The sequence below is a fragment of the Crotalus tigris genome, unplaced genomic scaffold (genome assembly GCF_016545835.1).
Source record: "Crotalus tigris isolate CLP2741 ecotype Arizona unplaced genomic scaffold, ASM1654583v1 scf7180000017622.5263843, whole genome shotgun sequence".
In the NCBI taxonomy this organism is placed as follows: Eukaryota; Metazoa; Chordata; class Lepidosauria; order Squamata; family Viperidae; genus Crotalus; species Crotalus tigris.
In genome coordinates this window covers 3,253,505-3,271,523 of record NW_024096517.1, presented here as the reverse complement: position 1 = coordinate 3,271,523, position 18,019 = coordinate 3,253,505, and the positions used below count along the sequence as shown (strand labels likewise).

Here is an 18,019-nt window from a genome sequence, read left to right as displayed (position 1 = left end):
CGGGATCTCTGCGTGAACGGGCCCGCCCCACAACGGTCATCTCTCTCTCTCTCTACTCGGCGGTGCTGGCTTGACGCTCTGCAGCGGCACCGGGAGCTGCCGGGTTGCGAGGAAGTGCTGGGGAGTCGTGTGCACGAGAGCTCAGGGGTTTTTGCAGACGCGTGTCTGTATTTGGATGCAAGGGAGCCGTAGGGAATCGGCTATAAATTCCTGGGTGAAATTTTAGACCAACGTGGATGAAGCCTTCTCCGGGGAACTTGGTAAGCATGTTTGCTTGAAGTGCAGGGCTTGCAAAAATAGCATCATTTCTAACAGAAAGACCTATAAATGGGAGAAGCAAAGACCTCATTCTCCTTGGTCCACTTGGTATAACACAGTTGCAATGCAGCATGTAGTCCTGGAGTGTGGGCGGTGGTGAATTTTGGTGCAATGAAAAAAGGACTTTAGCTCATCAAGTTTCTGTCCTTTATAATACTGTAATCCGATTGGAGTTGAAGGCAAGACTGATTGACGAAAACCCATTCACGACACCTTGCTGGTGCCCTTTTGACATTTGGCCCTGAAAGGGCTGATGGGGGGGGGGGCAGAAGAAATATTTAATCTGGATTAAATTGATCGGAATGTGGAAGAAACTGATTCACCACTGATTTGAATTTGGCTCAGGATGTTGTATGAATGGTTATGGTTTAGCATGTAATATGATCCCATCTGGTTATGCTGTATCAGTAAAAAAAAAGTGGTCAAACCTTAGCTTAATACATCAAGTAAACCTTTTTCAGAAATCCTCCGCAGCTTCCCCAGCTCTCCCAAAGAATATTTTGGGTGGAGAATATTTTGTTAATAAAATATCAAGCGTTTATACAAGGAGAAAAAAAAATCTTTGTAATGATTCATTTCATATGAAACAACAGAGCTAAAGGAAGATACTGAAGTTATTGTTTTGACAGTGGGAATAAAAGCCAAGTAGCCATTTTTCCCCTACTGCTGTACAAGAGGCTTTTCTGTGCTTTCTATTCATACATATTTATGTCTCCATCTTTATAGACGACAAAATGTAGAGGCTAAAAGAGAAAAATAATTCACAATTACTGCCACATTTTCTCACACTGTAACATACCACAGGATTCTTTGTTCTTTCCACATGTTTTTATTACTTGACACTGCTTCTAAATATAATTGTGTCACTGTGAAAAGTTTTATGCTTAAAGTAAGGAAACTGCCACCAAATCTTTGATTGCAGTACTCAACTGATCTTCATGGCTTGTTTCTGTATTCTGGAGTTACATTCCCCATTTTAATTGATTTATTTACCACAGTGAAGAGCCAGGGGAGATGAGTAATTGGATGTGGCTTTAGTTGATATTATTTCTGGTGCTGTCCAGCTCCTGGAAGAAGATTAGAAAGTCAACCATGCAACTAGTAAGAGAATATGATTTTTACAGATTTCTTATTAACTGATCAAATGCCAATTTTACTTAGTGTCTTTAAGTTTATGAATGCTATAAAATTCTTGGCTCTTGTTGATTTTTTTTTTTTTTTTTGCTCACAAGGAATGATAAAATTTTTAAAAAGTATTTGCCTGATAGCGGATATATTTGTACAGGTAGGTTCTTCAAACTTTTATTAAAAACTCAAGATATATAAATATTGCAGAGGGAGATGGGGAAAAAAGAGTAGGACAAATGAAATGGTATTTAAAAAAAGATAAACATGCTGCATTTGAAAAATATGATTGTAAATTAATTGGTAACATAGCACGCAGGAATTAAATAATTCTACATGAACTTCCACAGGAAGTTGGACATCTTTGACCTTACTGAACTCAATAAATGGCACATATAGTATGGCAAAGCTTCAAAGCACTAAATATTTGACGCCTAAATCCCTGGGTGTTAATTCCTCCAGAACCACTCCAAATGTTGGTCCTCGCCCTATTACAGTTAGAGATCACCAGTCCCTAGAAATCTGCGTACTTAGTCTACAAAAAGCCTTTAACAGTTCCTCCTCGGAGTATCTAAGTATAAACGCCGATCTGCTACAGCTTCACTCTTACCTTATTAGCGATATACCTTCAACTGGGCATCCATGCGTGCGTACCTCTCTGCACGGTCCACATCACGCTGTCGGGCCCTCCTCAAAATTTCATATCCCTGTGTAACCGAAAAGATAATATTTAACATAACACTATAGGGGGCAGGGGGAAAACTCCCATTTTTCCAAGTTTGCATTTTGCTATAGCTAAAATAGCTCTATTTTAGAAATAAAAATATTTCAGTCTCTAACAAATAAGCAGTCGTCAGATGGAGAAGAAAACACAGAAATTTCTATAAACAGAAACTGTTCTTAAGCTGCTTCAAACAGATGGCAAATTTATGATCTGAAAGGTAGATATTTTTCCAGTGTGGTTGTGTGAACGCTTCTTTAAAATTGTTCAGCCTCCATCCCCTTGCCTACGCAGAGAGTGCAATGGACAGCTTGAAAAAGTAATGGTCACTTTGTGTTTGCCAATCCATATCAATTTCTCTAAGTTAAAAATGGTTTTGGGTTAAATGACAACCAGTAATAAACTGAGTTGGGATAAAGAAGTTTGCCATAAGCCTACAGCAATCCTTTAAAAATCTGCTTCGACCTGAGATTGAGTTAGATGATGAGAATACAACTTCCTTGGTGGACAGGAAAAGGCCAGTGTCCCCAAAACCATGCCATCACCCTTCCAGACTCAATCCGTGACATTCTCTAGGGGGGCTGCCTCGATGAACACTCCCTGCATAATGAAGTAGCACACTTGGATTCTCAATGCCAATGTCAGGGCCACAGCCAACTGAGATTTCCAAAGTGCACAACACCAGAGTCTAAAAAGAATGAAAACTGATTATTCTAGTGTCTCTGATAACCGGGGATCTGGTTTCTGCAAACATCTAGGACTGCAAGTTGATTTTTATACACCAGATGGTGAGAAGGCATTATTTCATTTTCTGCATGTCTTCCAGGAAATTAATTGAAACAATGAAAGGAGAAAGGGTACATCTCAGCCAAGCCCACCACTGCCTTCTTAGGTTTTAAGCTTCCTCTTAATATTCTGCAGAGAAATGGGGGGGGGAACACCCATAGTAAGCAGGAGTACAGGTTACGGTAACCAGTGTGTTAGATGAGACTGGATTTCTGTTCTAGGTCAGCCTCTCTACTTACATAATACGCATTTCCAGCTGCAAAGATGCTCAATGCCACGGTGGTGTAGAGAGTTTTGTTGTAGCGCCATGCAAGACTAGAGGTGGCCATTTGCCTGCAGGGTAGTCCTTCTGAGGGAGCCTTCCATTGCTGAAAGAGGCCTGGGAACACAATTTACGAGGAGGGAAGAGTGTCAAATGATGCACTTTAATAAGCCATGAATGAGAACAAGGCCAAGCCAAGCAGACTCTGCTCCCATTACAACCAATTGACAGTGGTTGACATCAGACAGTGGTCGGGTAGGCGCCAGGTTAGTAAAGGAGAACTTTCCGGGTAATATCTCTCTCTCTTTTAGCATTCAGAAAAGTCTTTAAAACTTGGTTCTGGACAGTAAGTAAAACTTGGGGTCCTGAAGGAAAAGCTGCTGGCTGGAGGGGATTGATACACTAATAGAGGAGGCACACACACACACATACACAAACACACACACACCGCTTCCCCTCCAAACCTTGTTTTTTAGCTCACTTTAAGTTTTGTAATTTTGATTCATTTTTATATTTACAACCATTGTTATATACAGTATATTTTTTCATCCTGATGTAAGCCGCTCAGAGTCGCCTGAATCCCAAGATGGGTGGTAAATAAATGTATAAATAGCGGCCCTCCAGTTCGATCTAGTAGGGCAGGCTCTTCCTATGTCCCCTTGATCACAGACTGCCACCCAAAGGGTCAGAGAAACTTGCTTTTTCAGGCGCTGTCTCCCCTCCTCTGGGACAGCGTTCAGATGTCCCTTCTTCCCAATCCTCAGAAATTTAGTTTAATCCCAGCTCTTTAATCCAGTATTGGGGCAGGGGCTGTTGGGACGTTCCTCGGAATAAGCAGTCATCTTAATTTTTGGAAAACATACAACTTTAATTTTTTTAAAAATTAAAATTTTAATTTTAAAAGTCAGAGCAGGACGTCCCGTTGTGCAAGGAGACCCCCCCCAACCTCCAACCTGGCGCCCTCCGGGGCTGCTCCACTCCCCCTCCTTCGGCCATCCGCAGAGCCCCCGCCCAAAGCGGGCTCCCCCCCGCCGCCTTTCTCCAGCTTCCTCCCCGGGAAGGGCGCGGGATCGGCGGGGCACCCGCTTCCGTCCCTGCGCCTGTCATGACCTTGGAGCCGAGCGACGGGCAGCTCCTGCGGAACTCGCGGCCACTGGAGGTTTGGGAGGTGGGGGTTCCTGCGTGGCGGGGGGGTCCGGGGGCTTGGGAGGGCTGGGGCGAGCAAATGGGTCAATTAAAGAAGGGAATGGGGCTCCCGGACTAGAGAACCTCGCCCGCCCCAGACGACCCCCCCTCACTGTCAGAGAGGGCAGGACACGGGGGGGGGAAGTCCAGGCTTCCGCACAAGCCCCTCCCCCTCGACAAGCCCCTCCCCCTCGCTCCCTTTCCAGGTTCTCCCCCCGCCCGGCGATGCTCCGCTCACCTGGCCCCTGCAGGAAACGCGACCTTGGGCCCACCGCCCGCAGCAGGGTGGCTCCCAACTGGTAGCGGGACATGACGACGGCAGCAGCAGCAGCGGCGGCGGCCCGCACGAGCTCCGAGGCGGATCACCTCACCTTCCTTTCCTCCTCCTCACCCGTCCGCTTCCAGAGACGGACCTCTCTCTCTCTCTTCTGCGCACGCACGCCAACGCTCGCCCGCTTTGCCCTTGGGCGCGCGCCGCCGCGGCCGCGCCGCTCTAGGCATCCGCACTCTAGCTTCCCACGCGGGCGAGGGGGCGTGGCCGTCGGAGCGGAGGGGCGGGGTTGCCCCGGGACCCGCTGCCATGCCGGCGTTGCAGGCTCGCGCCGCGCGCTCTTTCCTCCGCCCGGCGCTTCTCCGGCGCTTCGCGGATCCCGGCGAGGGTCTCCGGCGGAGTTCGTGCGGGTCCCGGCGGCTGCTCCTCTCCACGCCCATCTTCTACGTGAACGGCCCGCCCCACATCGGGCACCTCTACTCGGCCGTGCTGGCGGATGCCTTGCACCGGCACCGGGAGCTGCTGGGCGGCGAGGGAGAGCGGCTGGCTACAGGTCGGCGGGGTGCACGAGGGTTGAGGGGTTTTGCAGACGCGAGTCTGTATTTTGGAAGCAAGGGAGTCCTAGGGATCCGTCTAGAAACTTCCCGGGTGAAAAATGAGAATATACCATCAGAGGAAGAAGTAATAAGAAAAATCCTGGACTGTGCTGAGATGGACAAATTAACAAAAGAGATAAAAGAAAAGGAGGACACAGAGTATTATATAGTATGGAACAAGGTGTATGTCTGGTTGGAGACTAGAAATAATAGAGGAGAATAAATATGGAAAGGTCAAAAGTGAAAATATGTGTCCACAGGAAGGAAGAAAAATGTAAATAAGAAATAATGGGGCTATAAGGACAAATATTTAAAGAAGAATAAGGGGGAAATGTAAATATTAGATTACCGTTACGTTATTGCTGTAAAAAAAAAGGAGGTATATATTGTGTGTGTATGTGTGTTATGTGTTGCTTTGTTCTGTTTTGTCTTGTTGGTTAAAAATAAAAATTAAAAAAAAAATAGAAACTCCTGGGTGAAACTAACGTGGAGGAAGCTTTAGGGAATCCGAGTGTTTGCTTTCACGAGTGGAAGTGCGGGGCTTGCAAGAATAGAGAGGTTTCTTTCTAATGAGGATGCATGAAAGGTGCTATAAATGGAGAAGCAAGCACATCATCCCGCCTTTCGAGTTGCATTTCCAGCCACGTATGGTCCAGAAGGTGCAGTCTTTTTCAGCCTGACCGACTTTTAAGATGTGCGGACTGGGGAATTCTGGGAGTTGAAGTCCACTCAGCTTAATTGCCCAGGTTGAAAAACACAAGAGTTAGCATAATATTATTGCAGTGCAATACATTATGTACAGCGTTGGAGTGGTGAACATTGGTACAACAGATAATCATCTTCTTGTCCTTTGCAATAATCCTGTTGTAGACGGAGGGTAGGCTGATTGATGAAAATCCATGCATGACTCCCTAATGTTGCACCCCTGGTTTTTGACTAATTTGGACAGCAGAAATGTAAGGGGGGGGGCCTCTTAAAGTTTTAAGAGTGATTTTTTGCTGGAGGGAGTGATTTTTAAAAAATAGAATTCAAAACAACCTTGCTTTTCCAGAGTGTCTCATTTCCCCCGGAAAATTGGCAAATATCTCTTTTTGTAATCTCACTTTTCTGATGAGTTTTTCCATCCTGGCTGATCACAATGCATGTGAACAAAGCTACTCGGATTTCTTCAATAAACCATGCATTTGTGTGAAAAACTCTCAAAATTTTCATCCATTATTAAGCTTCCACAACCTCTATAAAGATTCTAGAAGCAGTGTTTGCAGGAATGGCTGGGAATGCTTGCTGGGAATGAACGCATTTATGTATCATTCAAATTTATGTAGCTGCCCATCTCATCCCTTATTAATCTTGGAGTAGCCCTGCCAACACAGAGGTGGCAGGGGTTGGAGAAGGCTACCTCTCGGCTTCTTAACCAGTTCACTTGTCCTGTTTTCCTTGCCAGGAACGGATGAACACGGCTTAAAAATTCAGACGGCAGCGGCAGCTGCAGGTATTTCTCCGAAGGAGTTCTGTGACCGTGTATCGGCCGAATTCCGGGAGCTCTTCGCACAGGCCGGTATTTCCTACACCCATTTTATCCGTACTACAGAGCCACAGCATCGGCAGGCTGTGGAGTGCTTCTGGGCTGCCCTGCAGGATGGAGGCTGGCTGTATCAAGCTGACTATGAAGGCTGGTATTGCACAGCAGAGGAGAGCTTTCTGGCAGCGTCTCAGGTGACAGAATCTCCTGATGCCCAAGGGAACAAGAGGATGGTTTCCATAGAGAGCGGGCACCAGGTACAGTATGGTGAACCCTGGCAAATTCTTTCGGGCCTTCAGTCACTCAGCTTGCTATTCCTTCGCACGTGATTTGGTCGTAGTTAGGTTTTGTGAATCAGGTTGTTCTAGGCCAAGGGTAGGCAACCTTGGCTCTTTTATGACTCGTGGACTTCGACTCCCAGAATTCCTGAGCCAGTATGGCTCAGCTTGGAAACCTCTTTCTTTCCCCTCAGCGTGGCTGGGGGGGATTCTGGGAGTTGAAGTCCACGAGTCATAAAAGAGCCAAAGTGGACTACCCCTGTTCTAGGCTGTGCTTTAACATTCAGCCAATAACATGCAAATTCCAAACAGTATCATATTGTGGTTATTTATTAATTAGATCAGTGGTTCTCAACCTGTGGGTCGGGACCCCATTTGGGGTCGAACGACCATTTCACGGGGGTCGCCAAACAACGCAGTCTGCCATTTTCTTTTCCCCTTTTCCTTAGCTGTGCTACTCCCTTTTATTCTATTGGCTTTTGAAAGCCAATATAATAGACTCTCTTGAATAGAGTCTAATTCTCTTGGCTTTCAAAAGCCAATAGGAATTGTCCAGGCTGTCTCTGCCCTGCTGAGCCTGCCAAAAGTCCCATTCTGCAAACGGTGCTGCACCAGTTGAGTAGTCCTCGACCGGTTGGGGGTCGCGGCATTAAAAAGGTTGAGAACCACTGAATTAGATTGTTATTCCATCTTTATTAATTTATAGGTAATTCATACCTAATACTCCTTCCTCCTCCTATTTACCCCACAATATCATCCCTGTCAGGTGGGCTGGGTAATGGTCCAAAATACTCAGCTGGCTTTCATGCCTAAGCTGAAACTACAACTCACTTTCTCCTGGTTTCTAGGCCTGCGCCTTAACCACTGCACCAAGTTGTCTGTAATAATAGAATGTGTCTCCTGTCTACAGAGCATTCAGATTGGAGAAGCTACCTCTAAATAATCTACAGAGTCTCCATATTATTATATTATTATTAGATGCTTATTTCAGTTATATATATGTAGGTCAGCTTGAGGTGGTGAACGTTCCTAATACTCCTGCTTCCTTTTTTCCCCACAACCACCGTGTGAGGTAGGTTGAGCTGAGAAAATGAACAAAGTCACCTAGCTGGCTTTCAGCCCAAGGGAGGTCTAGAACTCATAGTCTCCTGAATTCTAAGCCGATACCTTTGGCATTACATCAAACTGATAAGCAAGGATCGCCAAAAATAGAAAAGGGCAATAGCGTGAACAAAAGATGTAGTCCCAGAAAGCTGGGGAAAAACAGGCTGAAGGCCCGGCATGCTGCTACCTTTCTGAAGCTAAGAAGATGAGATCCTGGGTGGGAGGCAAGCTTTCTGATGCATGCATGTGACCTTCAGCTCTAAAGGAGGAAAACTAGACATTAATATAAATGCTTGGGTAAATATATATTGTATTGGAGAGGTGGATGAAACCAGAAAAAAAAGAAACCTTGTGATAACTCCTCTCCTGCATCTTAGGTGCACTGGACCAGGGAGAAAAACTACATGTTCAAGCTGTCCAAGTTCCAGGAGCCATTGCAGCGATGGCTGTACAAGAATAAGGACGCCATAAGCCCCGAGCCCTCCTATCAGCAGGTCCTCCAGTGGCTGGAAGGGGACCTTCCGGATCTCTCCGTATCTCGTGACCGAAACCGGCTGCATTGGGGCATCCCTGTCCCTGGGGACTCGACGCAAACCATCTATGTCTGGGTGGATGCTCTGGTGAACTATCTGACAGTTGTAGGTTATCCTGAAAAGCACCGGGCCTGGTGGCCTTCCGTTTGCCACATTGTGGGCAAAGACATCCTCAAGTTCCATGCCATCTATTGGCCTGCCTTGCTGATGGCTGCAGGCCTGGAGCCCCCCCTGCGGATTTGGGTCCATTCTCATTGGACGGTACAAGGACAGAAGATGTCCAAGAGCCTGGGCAATGTCGTTGACCCAAAGGAGTGCTTCCGGCACTACACGGTAGATGGGATTCGGTATTTCCTGCTGAGACAGGGGGTCCCAGAGCGGGATTGTGATTACTATGACGAGAAGGTGATTAAGCTGCTCAACTCAGAGCTAGCCGATGCCTTAGGGGGGCTCCTGAACCGGTGCACCGCCTCTGCCCTGAATCCCAGTGGGGCTTACCCCATCTTCTCCGAAACCTGCTTCCCTAGGGATCTGGGGATTCAAAGTGGATCTGGCAAGGCCTTAGCAGAGGATTATAAGCTAGTGTCATTGGTCGAGAGCCTGCCTATGAAAGTGAGTGCCTCTTTTGATCGCTTCCAGATCTACAAGGCTCTGGAATCCATTATGGAGTGCGTGAGGCAGACCAATGGCTTCATCCAGAGGCACAGGCCGTGGAAGCTATGCCCGGAGGATCCCACAGAGCGACAGTGGCAAGGGACCATTCTCCATGTCACTCTGGAATGTCTTCGGGTGTATGGGCTCCTGCTGCAGCCAGTGATCCCAGCCATGGCTGACAAGCTTCTCTCAAGGTTGGGGGTTTCCCCTACTGAAAGATCTCTAAAAGACTTAAACTTTCTCCCTCGCTATCATGGCAGAAAATGCCCCCTTGAAGGCAGGAAGCTCGGGCCGGATCCTGGTGTCCTGTTTCCCAGGCTGAAAAAAATCTGAAGCCACCAATTGTACAGATTCTTAATTTTGTTTTAAAGAGAGGAACACGGAACTAAGACTTCTGAGAGTGTGCAGTTGGAGTGAACCAAAGTAAGGGGGAGAGGCTTCATATAATACGCAGCTAACTCAGATCTCTGAGTTGTTATTTTTAGCTTTCCATGTGGACTCCTCATGGGGTTGCATTTTTCTATTCTAGTGTAATTTGCTTCTCAATGTGTCTTCTCAAGATGTATGGGATTAAGTAAATCAAGTAAAGAATGATGATTCTACTCTAAAACTGAAATAACCATGGGGAAAGGAAAACAACCCTTAAGGTGCACAATGTTAAGGGTTGCATTTATTGTTTATATTTCACCACCCATTGCCAAAGCTTTTAGCAATTGCAGCAAACCGCACAGTTCTTTGTTCTTCCTAGAGATATTTTTTTTCTTTCTACACACGCATTGTTGTTTCATACTCTTGCTTTTCTGTTCTGGAGTTAAAGTCCCCATATTAATTGCTTGATTTATTTATCACTTGGAAGAGCTGGAGGAAATGAACGATAAAAATGTAGCTTTAGGTGATATATTCCTATTGTGGTATTGAAACTCCCGTAAGAAGATTTAAAGAGACTGCAAAAGCTAAAATCACAAAGAGTGATTTCTGCTGCCTTCTTATTGAGTGATGAAATGGCATTTTTTACATGTCTGCCTTCAATTTATGGATGCTATAAAAATCTTTACAGCAGCTAATTCTGGAAGCTGTAAGAGATGAAGTAGTTTTTTAATTTCTCCGGAAGGCAGTTTGTTGCCACTCATTGTAATTAAACATTGGCACGCAAATAAGCACTGAACAGTGCAAGCCTAACCACATTTATTCCAAGTTCTTAAATGGGAGCCATTTGTTCATAGGTCTTTAAAACTGCAGTTTGAAATCTTACAAGTGAAATCTTACAAATTCTGAAATTAATGCAGGTTCAATGGGGCAAAACAGTTCCAAAAGGCTAAAAGAAGCTCATCAAGAATTGAGAATTAACCAACTGAGTCACACACACTAAGGCCCAAAAGTGATAAATGTTTCCTCCCAATCCTTGGCAGTGATTTCCCAAGCATCTTTCCAAAAGATTCTATTTCATTGTGACAGAAGGGAAAATGGATGAAATTAACAGCCAGTAACCACATTAGGTATAGCTAATACATTTTTTTTGTAACATGCCAATGTGATTTTTTCCCCTAGCATTACATCAGAGATCAAGTGTTCATTCATTTCTAATGAAATGTCACCTAAGTGTGGTTTTCAGGGTGTAATTCTCACAGTTCAGATCCCTTTTAAAGCCGGCCTAAAAACAGAAAATTGTGATGAAGAAAACACGTGCGCCCCATATTATTATTATACACTGCTGCATCTCTTAAGTAAAATCTCCTGTCTCTGTTCTTCCCACTCCTGAATAAAATGGGGGGGAACAGTCTGGCCCCCAGATTTTGAACTTCTGCTCTTACCTGTTCAACATAGGATAATAGGAATCCCAAATAAGCATCCTTTCCCTTCTAATTTTTAGGAGCCTGCCCTCTTGATGCCTATGTCTCAATGAGCTTCTTATTCCAATGTAGGTCATCCTTGACTTACAACCATTTGTTTAACGACCAAAGTTACAACAAAACTGAAAAGGTGAATTATGTCCTGTCCTTGCTCTTAGGACTGTTGCGCCATCCCCATGATCAAAATTCTGACGCTTGGCAACCGGCATGTATTTATATCTGTTGCACTGTCCCGGGGTCACATGATCACCATTTCTGACCTTCCCAGCCTGCTTCCAACGAGCAAGGTCAATGTGAGGAACCCGATTCACTTAACAACTGCAGGATTCGCTTAACAACTGCAGTGATTGGCTTAAAAACCTAAAAAATAATAATCTTAACATTGGACTAGAATCAGCAACTGCCTTGTCTAGCAATGGGGCCCGGAATAGAACAGAATAGGGTAGGATAGGATAGGATAACAGAATTGGAAGGGATCTTAGAGGTCATCTAGTCCAACCCCCTCAGCTCAGGCAGGAAACCCTGTGCCATTTCAGACAAATGGCTGTCCAATCTCTTCTTCAAAACCTCCAGTGTTGGAGCATCCACAACTTCTGGAGGCAAGTCGTTCCACTGATTAATTGTTCTAATTGTCAGGAAATTTCTCTTTAGTGTTAGGTTGATTCTCTCCTTCGTTAGTTTCCCTCCACGGTTTCTTGTCCTGCCCTCTGGTGCTTCGGAGACTAGCTTGAATTGTGGCTGTTCAGCCGAGGGCTACCTGTAGCCGGCGGCCCTTCGTAACGAGCGGCAGCCCCCTCCCCTCCCTTTTAAGCCACGGCACTCTTCTGGATCCGCCCCAGCCCGCCGCACGTCTGAGCGCGAGCGAGAGAGGGAAGCCCTGCCTCGCTCATACGGCTCCTCCGCCTTTGCAAAGCAGCCCCTGGCTGGGTCCGCGAAGCGCGGCTCGGAGCAGTTCCAGGGGAGGAGTGGACCGGGCAAAGGGGCCGCCCTCCAGCCCTGCCCCGGCGCCCCCCCCCCACGAGCCGAGCGGCGCAGTTCCAGCTGCGGCCAGCTGTAGCTCCGCCTCGCCGGGCTGGGCGCTGGAAGCCGGCTGGGCGCCCGACAGCCAATGGCCGCGCCACCCCAGGGGCGGCTCCCGGCCGGCGAAGCGAGGCTGCTCCGGCGGCTGCGGCTGGGTGGGAGCCCGCGGCTCGGCCGCCCCTCCGTCCTGCTGGCTGAGCCGGAGAAGCGGTGCTGGTGAGCCCCGCGCGGCCGTCCTCCGTTGCTCCCCGCGGCTTCCTCCTGCTCCTGCTCGCCCGCTCCGCCGGGATGGAGCTGGAGGCCTCGCTGGAGCAGTCGGTGCAGGCGCGCATCTTCAAGATCATCGTCATCGGGGACTCGAACGTGGGCAAGACCTGCCTGACGGTGCGCTTCTGCGGCGGCACCTTCCCCGCCAGCACCGAGGCCACCATCGGCGTGGACTTCCGGGAGAAGGCGGTGGAGATCGCCGGCGAGCACATCAAGGTAGCGGCGGGGCGGAGGGCGGCCGAGGCGGGGCCTTCCCCCCCCCCCCCGACTTCTCTCCTCCGGGTTGGAGCATCTTTCCCCGGTGGGCGCCGTCGGGGGCGGAGGAGATGCTCGGCTCCCAGTTTAGGGACCCTTGCATCCCTTCGCCGGCCGCCACTGGCTTTGGCAGCCGCAGGCTCGGGTCTGAATCCGTCGGAGGGGGCGGGGGGGGGACCCCTTGGGAAGGCTTGAGGCCGGCCAGCCGTGGCTTCGTTCCTCCATCCTCCGATATCATCTGTTTTTAGCCCGTCAAGCGCGAGGCGTCTATTTCCAGAACTATCTGGGGTTTAGGGTTTAGAAGGTCGTGTGAATGCAGCCAGAGCCTGGCCAGAATTTGACCCGGAGGGGAGAGGTGGTGATCTCATTCTCTCAATGGCTGGAAGGGCTCCTCCAGGAAGGGTCACTCAAGGAGATGATTTGATCCTTGCCCTTGGCTAGGGGTGAGGTAAACGTAGCTCCTGAGTTATCCAGCGTGTTTATTCCCACCGTAGATTTATATGCCATGTTCCAGGAATACTCCCATTTTCCCCCCACAGCCTTGTGAGGTAGCGCAACCTGGGAAAGTGACTAGCCCAGGGTTACCTGTTGAGCTTCTGTGGCTGAGCCTGGATTGAATTTTAAACTAGCACCTTAAGCATTGCTCCACCTTGGTTTTCAGAATCGGATCTTGTATAAAACAGCCAATTGTAATCCTTCTAATACAATGTGTGGCTAATGCATCGTGGGGCTCTAGTTTTGTTTTTCATTTAAGCAAGTGGTTCTCAACCTGTGGGTCGGGACCCTATTTGGGGTCGAACGACCGTTTCACGGGGGTCGCCAAACAAGGCTGTCCGCCATTTTTTCCCCCTTTTCTTTGGCTACATCCCTGGCACCCGATGATGTATAAGTGGTTGGGGGTCACCACAACATGGGGAACTGTATTATGGGGTCGCGGCATTAGAAAGGTTGAGAACCACTGATTTAAGCCATTGATTTCTTCTCTTCCGTCCTCCCCCATTGCCTCCCCACAGCCCTGTCAAGTGGAAAGGGGGAGTGTGAAAAAACACTCGCCTGAAGTCATCTAGTGAATTGGGTGACTAATTAGGGATTCAAATTGCATTTTCCTGGTTTGGCCCTCTTTACAATGGCTTCCCCAGTTTAGTATTTCTGGAACTGTTGTACCCCCCCCACCCAGGTGCCAAGGGACCCAAATTGCTAATTTCCACTGAGAAAACGCAATACATTTGCGTGTGTGTGTGTGTGTGTAGTGTGCATTATATATTTGCATATAATTATTAATATATTTTTGTCTTCCGTTCAATTGTGACCAGTTCTCAGAGACTTCCTGCAATTTTCTTGGCAAGGTTTCTTAGAAAGTGGTTTTGCCACTGCTTCCTTACCAGAGCTAAGAAAAAGTGACTGGCCGAAGGTCACCCAACTGGTTTTGTGCCTAAGGCAGGATTAGAACTCACAATCTCCCAGCTTCGAGGCTGATGCTTTAACCGCTACACCCAACTGGCTCCTTGTTTTATACTATAATGTATGTTAATTTTTTTTGAGGTTTTATTGACATGTTGAAGGAATAGACTATAATCTGACACGCTAATCCAATGTGGGTTGGCAGATACGATTGGTGTTAGTCTGGGGGATCCACCATGGCCTGTTCGCCTTGGTGACCTTCTGGACATATACATGTCTGGCGGCATAGCCCAAAATTCCATTTACTCACACAAGCCCTCTCGCCTCAACAAAAGCCCCGATCACAGAAGGAAACATGTGGAAAAGGCCTTCAGTAGAGAGACAATGGCTAGATTAGAATGGTATTAAAATATGTTTATGTATATTAAAAAAGGAAAATCAAACTGACTGCCTGGAACATGCTTTGCATTTCCATTGATTAGTTACACAATGCTGGGATTGAGCACGGATTTCCAAGGTTGCCTTTGGGATGAATCGATGTTTGAGCTGTCATGCTTCATTCAACATAGATTGCTGTTTTGCCAGATCAGATGATGAGGCATGGGTGAACCGATTTGGTAATGTTTGAATGCACTCATGATGAGGGCTTTATTTATCCCATTGGCAAAAATCTGATAAAAATGTGGCAAAAAGGAAGAGAAATATGAGAACACCAAGATTACAAACCCATCGGTTTAACACAGGTATCGCTGAGCGTCCTTCTGTTATGTTCTCTGTGGAGGAAAACAGAAGAGTTGCTTAGGAAAAAGCTTCATTTTTCTTTCACTTTACATGTTAGGTCATCTGTAAATTATGCCACTTTGATTATATCTGCTGTATCCTGTCTAGCCAGTCAGAACTCTAGGGTGAATGGATAAATAAGAGTCTGGAAGAGTTAGAAAGATACTTCATTGAAATAACTGCAGAAGGGTGCAGGTTTTTGAATTGCCCTAAAGTCTGGAAGAAACACAGGTTCTGTACTCTTCCATTGTTTCAGAAGTGTCAATAATCTTTAGTTCCTACTTTTTTAAAAAAAAAATGCACATAGAAAACCACACACACTCTGGTCCATGGTAAAACCTCTCCACTGAACCGGTCCCTAGTGCCCAAAAGATTGGGGACCTCTGATATATAGAATTTGCAAAATGTGATCTTAGCCTACTCTCTAGAACAGTGGTTCTCAATCTTTCTAATGCCGTGACCCCATAATACAGTTCCCCATGTTGTGGTGACCCCCAAGTGGGTGTGGCCACCAATAAGAGGGAGTAGGACAGCTAGGGAAAAGGGAACAAAATGGTGGACAACATGATTTGGCGACCCCCATGAAATGGTCGTTCGACCCCAAATGGGGTCCCGACCCACAGGTTGAGAACCACTGCTCTAGAATGTGTGGAAACCTGTTCTATTTCTGTTTTGTTCTGTCTCTGTGTTGCACAGATGTGGATGAGAGCAAGATGACCTCAGAGTATTCCTGCAGGAGAGGGAGGTTCTATGGAACACTGCTGCTTTTTAACCTTTTGAGTATCCAGGAACTATTCCAGCCATCAGAGAGAGAGAGAGAGAAAAAAAATATTTCTTTGCCTTTGATTTCTTCCATTATTTTTTGCAAAATGAGGGAGGTGTTTCTGTTCAAAGAAGTATTTGATGATCTGCCTCCATCATCCAGCTGTAGGCCTGAGGCAATATTATTTTAAAATGTCTTTTAAGTAAAGAAAGGATTGAAGGATCTTCAGGAGATGAGAATAGACTTTAAGGAGCAGGCATAAGGCTGAGACTTTTCTTGAAAAAAAAAATAATTACAGCTCAAAAATGCAAAGACAAATGAGTAATGCAAACTGAGAAAAATGTAAGAAATAAAAAAATGTAGAAGGTTGAATATTTTCTCTCCAATGAAGCCCTGTGTCCTTCCAGGATGTTTACTGTTCTTTTGTTTGATGGTCCAAAGTGGCTTCTCTCTCTGCCCTTTACCTGAAATTCTCTCTCAGTCTAAACTATTTTTATCACCCTGTTTTGCTCTATGGTTAGTGCAATCTCACACACCCTCTGGGGACAAAAGATAGCCTTGTAGCCCCAAGAAGCTTCTGGAGACCAGAATACAAAGGCCGGCTTGTGCAAAAGAGCCCTGGCTGAGAAAGGAATGAGATGAGGGGAATGACACTCTGTTTGCTGAGCCAGGCAAGGTCTATCAGGCTATGCTGAGTTATGAAGATGGGATCAATGCTGTCTCCAGAGTGTGCAAATCTCCATGTGCAAATCTGCTGTGGGGGTCCTCAAGTGAGAGTCAACCTCTCCCATCCAAAACAGAATTGTCAGGAGAATAAAATGAACGAGGAGAAACATTTGCGTTATCCTTGAAAGAAGGATGTCAGTAGGCAAAGAGTCCTAAGCTTACAACCGTTCATTGAATGGCCGCTCAGAGTTACAACAGCACTGAGAAAAGTCAGTACGATTGTTTCTCACTCTTATGACTGTTACAGCATCCCCAGGGTCACGTGATCCAAATTCAAGCACATCTGTATTTACAGAGTTCCGATTCACATGATCGGCATTAGTGACCTTCCCCGTTGACTTTTTACAAGCAGAGTTGATGGGAAATCCGGATTCTCTTCATGACTGTGTGATTCACTTAACTGCGCTTAGCGAACATGGCAGAAAAGGTCGTAAAGTTAGATGCGACTCACTTAACAACCTCTTTGCTTGGCAAATGGAAATTCCGGTCTCAATTGTGGTCATAAGCTGAGGATTCTCTGTAAATGCAAGGGCCAACACCGTCAGTGTATCTGCCAGATTCCTGGCATCAGAAATGCATATTGCTGGTGCTTTTCTCTAGGACAGGGATCTTCAAACCTGGCCCTTTTTTAATGACTTGTGAACTTCAATTCCCAGAATTCCTCAGCTGGCTGGGGAATTCTGGGAGTTGAAGTCCACAAGTCATTAAAAAAGGGTCAAGTTTGAAGACCCCTGGTCTAGGACTTCTAGGGTTGCCGCTTGAAATGCATCATTTCCTGGAACCAAGAATACATCCCGGTAAAGGGAATTATATCAAGGGCAAATTGAAAAGAGTTAGGGATCCCACAACGGAGCAAAGAACCCATGGAAGAGGCAGGAAAGCTATATCGATAGCAAGTGTTGTGCTCTCTTTTGCAGGTCCAGGTGTGGGACACAGCAGGTCAAGAGAGGTTCCGGAAGAGCATGGTGGAACATTACTACCGCAACGTCCACGCTGTGGTGTTTGTCTATGATGTCACAAAAATGGCGTCCTTCCTCAACCTGAAAAACTGGATTGAGGAGTGCAACGGCCACGCGGTCCCGGCTCTTGTCCCCAAAGTGCTTGTGGGAAACAAGTGTGACTTGCGGGATCAAATCCAAGTCCCGTCCAGCATGGCCCTGAAATTTGCCGATGCCCACAATATGCTTTTGTTTGAAACCTCCGCAAAGGACCCCAAAGAGAGTCAGAACGTGGAGTCTATTTTCATGTGTCTGGCCTGCCGGCTGAAAGCTCACAAGTCTCTGCTCTATCGGGACATGGAGAGGCAGCAAGGGAAGGGACAGAAAATAGAGCTGGCGCCGGCCTCTGGCAATAGGAATTCCTGTCCTTGCTGAAGGACGGTCTTGACTGTTGAACCGGGAGGGCTGGGCAGGTGGTTTTGTGTGCCTCGATAAACTGAATCAACGTGGCTCGTTTCCAGTGAATTCCATGTTAAATTAATAAACATTTGTATGGCTCACACTTGGTTTGGGTGTGGCTTTTTCTCTATCCTCCTCAGAAATCCATCACAGATAGTCCTCGAGTTTTGATTGTAATTTAGGGGTCTTTGGTGCTCTCTGAGCT

The 18,019-nt window shown here is 46.7% G+C and overlaps 2 protein-coding genes and 1 long non-coding RNA gene across 3 annotated transcripts; 2 read left to right on the top strand and 1 right to left on the bottom strand.

Moving 5' to 3' along the window:
• Positions 1-1,131: 1,131 nt before the first annotated feature.
• On the bottom strand, positions 1,132-4,822 carry LOC120302460. Its single transcript, XR_005555138.1, has 4 exons — positions 4,636-4,822; positions 3,190-3,329; positions 2,054-2,150; positions 1,132-1,385 (listed from the first exon to the last, which is right to left on the bottom strand). It is a non-coding gene; the product is annotated as an uncharacterized LOC120302460 (long non-coding RNA).
• Positions 4,823-4,954: 132 nt separating this feature from the next.
• On the top strand, positions 4,955-9,959 carry MARS2 (methionyl-tRNA synthetase 2, mitochondrial). Its single transcript, XM_039330906.1, has 3 exons — positions 4,955-5,221; positions 6,709-7,043; positions 8,546-9,959. Exons 1-3 carry the CDS (start codon positions 4,978-4,980, stop codon positions 9,686-9,688), a joined length of 1,722 nt encoding a protein of 573 aa, XP_039186840.1. The 5' UTR covers positions 4,955-4,977; the 3' UTR covers positions 9,689-9,959.
• A 2,113-nt stretch (positions 9,960-12,072) lies between these two features.
• Positions 12,073-17,917, top strand: RAB33A (RAB33A, member RAS oncogene family). The gene is made up of 2 exons (XM_039330891.1): positions 12,073-12,708; positions 17,335-17,917. Exons 1-2 carry the CDS (start codon positions 12,514-12,516, stop codon positions 17,788-17,790), a joined length of 651 nt encoding a protein of 216 aa, XP_039186825.1. The 5' UTR covers positions 12,073-12,513; the 3' UTR covers positions 17,791-17,917.
• The last annotated feature ends 102 nt before the right edge of the window (positions 17,918-18,019 follow it).

What these genes read in the sequence shown, in the direction of transcription:
- MARS2 (XM_039330906.1), top strand. Translation starts at nt 4,978, where the DNA reads ATGCCGGCGTTGCAGGCTCGCGCCGCGCGCTCTTTCCTCCGCCCGGCG. An exon ending in GGGAGAGCGGCTGGCTACAG is followed by an intron (nt 5,222 to 6,708) that starts GTCGGCGGGGTG and finishes TTTCCTTGCCAG; the next exon opens with GAACGGATGAACACGGCTTA. An exon ending in CCATAGAGAGCGGGCACCAG is followed by an intron (nt 7,044 to 8,545) that starts GTACAGTATGGT and finishes CCTGCATCTTAG; the next exon opens with GTGCACTGGACCAGGGAGAA.
- RAB33A (XM_039330891.1), top strand. Translation starts at nt 12,514, where the DNA reads ATGGAGCTGGAGGCCTCGCTGGAGCAGTCGGTGCAGGCGCGCATCTTC. An exon ending in TCGCCGGCGAGCACATCAAG is followed by an intron (nt 12,709 to 17,334) that starts GTAGCGGCGGGG and finishes TCTCTTTTGCAG; the next exon opens with GTCCAGGTGTGGGACACAGC.